The 5,629-nt window shown below is 41.6% G+C and overlaps 1 protein-coding gene across 1 annotated transcript; it reads left to right on the top strand.

Moving 5' to 3' along the window:
* Positions 1 to 65: 65 nt before the first annotated feature.
* On the top strand, positions 66 to 766 carry LOC104614426 (von Hippel-Lindau disease tumor suppressor-like; the record flags this gene model as incomplete). Its single annotated transcript, XM_010286660.1, has 2 exons — positions 66 to 176; positions 582 to 766. Coding segments are annotated over 2 exons (296 nt in total), but the record flags the coding sequence as incomplete, so codon positions are not given.
* Positions 767 to 5,629: the final 4,863 nt, after the last annotated feature.

Here is a 5,629-nt window from a genome sequence, read left to right as displayed (position 1 = left end):
TCGGTTCCTTACCGGTGCCCCTCAAAATCGTTAAAAAGTGCGATACCCGCCTTGTTCTCTGCCAGGTCACCTCTGGCTGTTCCGGGACGCAGGGACGAACGATGGCCTCCTCGTCAACCGGCAGGAGCTGTTTGTAGCTGCTCCCAACGTGAACACCGCAGACATCACGCTGCCAGGTAAACGGGAGGGCACTGCGTATGATTTTGCACTTGATCTCTTTGGACCTCAGTGTCAGGACCTGGTGAGGAGTCAAGTATTGGAATAATAAAATCTGCCCCAAAAACAGGAAGAGGTCTTGAGGGTTTCTAGATAGAGCTGTGTCGTCGCTCTGTACTGAGTAGAACTGTTGGCGGACCGCGTGTTTTAAAGATGTCTCTAGTGGGTTTCCTGGGGTGCCTTGCCACAGGAAACAACAAGGCGTTTTCCTCTCTTTCTAGTACATCCAACATGTCGTCAATATCGTTGCTGCGTGTTGCATTTGGTAGTCACATACTTGGAGAAGTGTCTGTGTTGGAGGCAGCAGCTAATGAGAGCCCTTGTGATCAGGTCGTGTGTGTGTGTGTGTTTGTTTTTAACCTCAGTGTTCACCCTGAAAGAGAGATGTCTCCAGGTTGTTCGCAGTCTGGTCAAACCGATGGACTACAGGAAACTGGACATTGTTCGATCATTGTATGAAGAGCTGGAAGATCATCCTGATATTAGGAAGGATCTTCAGCGGCTTTCTCTGGAGAGAAGTGAAATGCTGAGGAATGGAATTCTGGAATAACACAATTACCTACTCCAGACTCTTTAAATACCAAACCACCAAGTTTAAGCAGGGATAGTTGCCACGAAACATGCCAAGAACTAAGGTCTGTATTTTAAGTTCTGAAACACAAACTCAGTTAAATTGTGGAAAACTTGCTGTGCTGGTAAGTCAGATCCAAAAGACTAAACAGAATGTAGAAGTACGCCAGGTTCCTGGTGGTTCAGTTCTGTTCTTTGATACACATATTGCAAACCAGTAGCCTTGCGCAGGTGAAGCTCAAAGAAGATTTATTTGGACAATTTCAGAACACTGCACAGGAACATAAGATCAGGTCATCTCTCTGGATAATATGCATACAGATCAACTTTCTTTGTATTGGTATGTAAATTACACCAAGGATTAATTTAATCCAGACTCTAATGATTGTAAGTGGCAGACCAACACCAGTTTTGCTTGAATAATTTGGTTTTGATGGAATTTCAATCTGTCACGCTTCGCCTGGCGGGTGAATCACAAAGCGTGGGGGGTGTTTGTGTATGCAAGGGTTTCCATCACCACCTTCTGAGGACCTGACCTGAAACTTTATGTTGGTGGAAAGATGACATGGGTAAATGCTTGGGGTTTTTTCTGCCCCTTACCTTTGTATTTATAAACCCATGTCATATCCATTCTGAGGCTGACACGTTTTTGCACAGATCATACCTTGAATGCCTTATTTGTCCTTCATGATTGAATTCTTGCCTAGTTGGTCTCAACGTGGTCCAACCTAGTTAGCCATATAGATGGGATCCCAGTTTTGGGACACCTTTCTCTCCACACCTGCTTCCCCAGCTTCCTGTACAGGCATATCAGGTAGCATTTCTAGGAGCTAGATGCTTTGAGTCCCACCTTTTCCCATTGCAATGCAGTAGTTCATGTCATAGTGGGAGGCCTTTTCGGGAAGCAAGGATCACTCAAGCTGCTTGTGTCTAACAGACAGCAGACTATATCAGCTCATACGGACCTATTGCTAGATCCGGCTCACAGACAGATCCATGCTTTATTCCAGGCTAGATAAGCAAAGAAAACCTTTCTTCACTTACATTCTGTCCCCCCTGTACCTCAATTAGAATGAGTATTTGTGTGAATGTACATGTGTGATTCAAAGCAGCATTGCTTTTAGCAGAGGCGTGAGTGGCCCACCAGGTAACAGATGTAGAGCTGCTCAGTGTTGGGAGCAGGTTGACAGGAGATGATAGCAGGTTATCTCTGTGGCATACGTTTCTGCCCAGTTACACGTTCTAAGAAACACAGCTGTAAAACTGACTGAGAATATCAATGTATTCTGTAAGTATGAATGTCTCCCCTTTTTGTAGACTTGTTTTTCTTACATATTTGAAGTGTATGAATTGATCTTTAACATAAAAATGTAAATCTGTGCTTTATTGCTCTGATTCTGTCAAATAACTTCACAGTGCTTGTGACTATATGCTGTGTGACTCTATTCCTGCAACAGTTCTGATAGTCATTCTAGTTGATCAGACACAGATACTTCTGGATTGAGATTACAGACTGTTCCAGCCCGTGTTGCTGCAGGACTGCATTGTGGCTAACACTAAACTTACCACGACTTCAGGCAGTGTCTGTGCATGAGTGTAGCTACATTACAATTTCTGCTTTTACCACCTTCCGCAGGTCTCTCTCAGAGAAAAGTGAGCCTGTGCAGGCCACCAGTCAGTCACCCAGCTCCCAGAGAGCCCTGAGGTTGGGGGGGGTGCCACGCTGCGCTCCTGCGAGTGGGATCCTCCAGACACCCAAGAGCAGTTTCTCTCCTGATGGCCTTGTGATGCTGTGCGTTATGATTAATGTGGCAGTACTGCCAGCCAGCTGCAGAAAACTGGCCTGCTTCACTCCGTAGTTTTTCTTTTAATGTCATAGGTATTAGGTTTAACAGATCTGTACATATCACAAACATTCTTTGTATTTCTGATTTATGTGGGGTCTGTGATTTCTTGTGTTGCTTATTAGAATAATAAGAATTTTACAAACCCTTTTTCAGTTCTTTAGCGTTTCACTTAAGCAAAGATGCTGTCCTTGCACAGCAGGCCAGCTGCTCTTGATCCCCTCCTGCGGCAGCAAATGCTTCATATGTGGAGCAGAGGCCAGACAGGGACTTTGGGATTCCATGCCAGGCAGCTGTCTCTAAATTAGGCACTGTAGCATCTGAGTTTCAGTACCAAAGTGCATTATTTGGATCTAGCTTCACAGCTTTATACTATCATTACATTCTGCCAACAGTAGCTGACTATTTGCATAGCCATTAAGAGTAGGAAGTACTTTATTTTTAAAATAATGATTGCCTCATGCTTAATGTACAGCAAGAGGCAATCTGTGCTTGAAATCTTATACTTTCCCTAGACAAGGTAACAAAGGAAATTTTACTTCCATCTTGCAGATGAAATTGAGTTTCCATCTTGCAGATGAAACTGAGTTTTCCAAAGTTATGCAAGAAGTCTGGGAGAGGAAGGGACGGAACACAAATACAAAGTCCGATGCAGAACCTTGTTCACACAGCTGCCTTCCCTGTTCCTCCCACAGCTGTTTTCTTGCAGTGTGAATACATTTTCGTGTGACACAAATTCGTAACTACTTAGCTAATTTTAGCTCTGACATACCATCTAAGTGTTGATTTTCCTGTTGACAAATCATGAAATACCTTTTTTTCCCCACATACATCAGGTTTAAAAACTTTGCAACTTCCTCTGCAAGATGAGAAGCCCTTAAAAACATGTCTCATAAATAGCTGACAAGGTTTTGTTTTTACAGACCACTGAGTCACACCTGATGTTACATTCGATCCTCTTGCCACAGTCTGACAATCCTGTTAGCAGATCTTGCTGGTTCTGTCTTGTCTTCTTAACCAACATGGCCCTGATTGTGAGCATGTTAAATAACACCTTCATTTAGTTGGGCTAGTTGTAATAGTCAAATTATCAAATGCTCACCAGACCCTACCATGGACTAGTTCAGTAATAACATTGGCCCAGCTGTGTATCTTATTTGTTTTTACTTAGAGGCATTCTAGCATAAAAACAGTTCCATTATGTATTGTTTGTCATTGGAATGCAATAGCTCATAATATTTCTCATATCATTTGCTTTTCATTCTTCAGCCAAACGCTGGCTTGAGTATTTATTCAAAGTGCAAGGCACTGATAGACGTAAGGAAGTAATTGACATAAAAGCCTGTTTGTTTAGAATTGTTAAAACAAGTGCGTAAATTATACACTAGGAAATTTTGGTCATTAAAGAACTCCTATTGATAAAATACGTTTAAAAAAAAAAAAAAACAACAAAGCCAGATGTTCTAGGTAGGTAAACTTCTGCAGAAATGCTCAATGTACACAAGATAGTATATTTCTTCTGTTCTGGAGCGCTCCTTTAGGTCAGAATAACAAAAAGGCAGGAGAAGACGCCAGGTGGCTCTAAGACATGGATGTGGGAAAATGGAGCCTCCTACAAGTTACTCAGCCAGATTAGTAATAAGTGAAAGTTGTCATTTCCTTGTGACAACTATGTTAAAAATTTGGGTAGTTTTCAGCTGGAGTCATAGCACTGTCTCATTTGAGAGTCACGGGAGCAGCGTAAGGTGAGCGAGAATGGTCAGAACACGCTGCTGCAGGAAGCAGCCGGTCACAGCTGAAGGTGAAAAACACGCGAGAATAACCAAGTATTCTGACATTCATTTAGTGTCCAAGGGCTCAAGGAGAGCACGCAGCAGTACAGAGTCCTGCCTAATACGTCGTTATTTGAAAGTGAAGGCTAAACAGCAGGAGTATATAGAATCATGCTAGTCTCCCTTTGAAAAAGTAAATTTCAGTTCCCCTGTAAAACCTTTTATTACATGTAATGTTTAGTGTGAAACTGAAGCCATATGCACAGTTAGATGCATTCTGTCCCCTCATTTTCCCATGAAGCAAACAATCCAAAAAGTTTCACAGGTTTTTTCCAGTACCCACGGGAAAGAAGTGTCCTTTCTTCCCGCTTTTATCCAATTCTTTGCAACACAAATTTCAGTCTTATTTTATGTGGCTTTCAGAGATGCTCTGATCGTCTTCCCATGACAGAGAATATAGATATGTGTCAGAAGGACTGTAAGCAGGGAAAAGGGAGAGGGAAACATGAATTTAACTACTGTTGTTGAAATTGCACTACTGCTAAAACAGCTAGGTCCCAAGGCAATCTTTGAATTGTGATATTTTAAATAATAATACACTTTGGATATTTTTGTTTAGGATTTTTTTTCTGTCTTTTGACCTTGTAGCTACATTAGCGTCATGTTTTTCAGCTTTTCCTTACCACAGCAGGGGTAAGAAATTCATTGTTACTTTAATGGTACCTGAAAGGTTCATGATTTCTGAGGCAAGAAGTACAGAAAAGTGCCAAAGTTTGAAAGTTTGATACTGAAAACAAGAGTTAGCTGTACTGTAAAATATATGTAGAGTATAAAGAAATAGTAAATTAAAAACTCACAAAACTTACAGTACTGTTTGCAATTAATACAAAAGACCCAGGGCTAAATATGAACAAAAAGAAGAGGAGTGGGTTACAATTATGTATTGCAAACTGTCCCATGATGGCAGAGGTACAGCTGTAAGGCTCTCCAGATTATTTTGCCAGAAGTATTTGTAGTATGTATGCTGGCAAATTAATTAATTATATTTTTTTATCGAAAGCAGGTTAACTGTCAGCAAAAAGGGCAAGAATTAAAAATTTAGAAAAATTACTGACTTCAAGAACAGAGTTTTAACCTAACCCTTGGCTGGTGAGACCTGGCCATATGACCACGTCTGATGTTTTTCACTTCTCGCTCCCGGCACCCGCTGCCGTGCTAGCGGGATGC

The sequence above is a fragment of the Phaethon lepturus genome, unplaced genomic scaffold, assembly GCF_000687285.1.
Source record: "Phaethon lepturus isolate BGI_N335 unplaced genomic scaffold, ASM68728v1 Scaffold57044, whole genome shotgun sequence".
Classification (NCBI taxonomy): domain Eukaryota; kingdom Metazoa; phylum Chordata; class Aves; order Phaethontiformes; family Phaethontidae; genus Phaethon; species Phaethon lepturus.
This window is presented reverse-complemented; position numbering and strand designations above follow the sequence as displayed.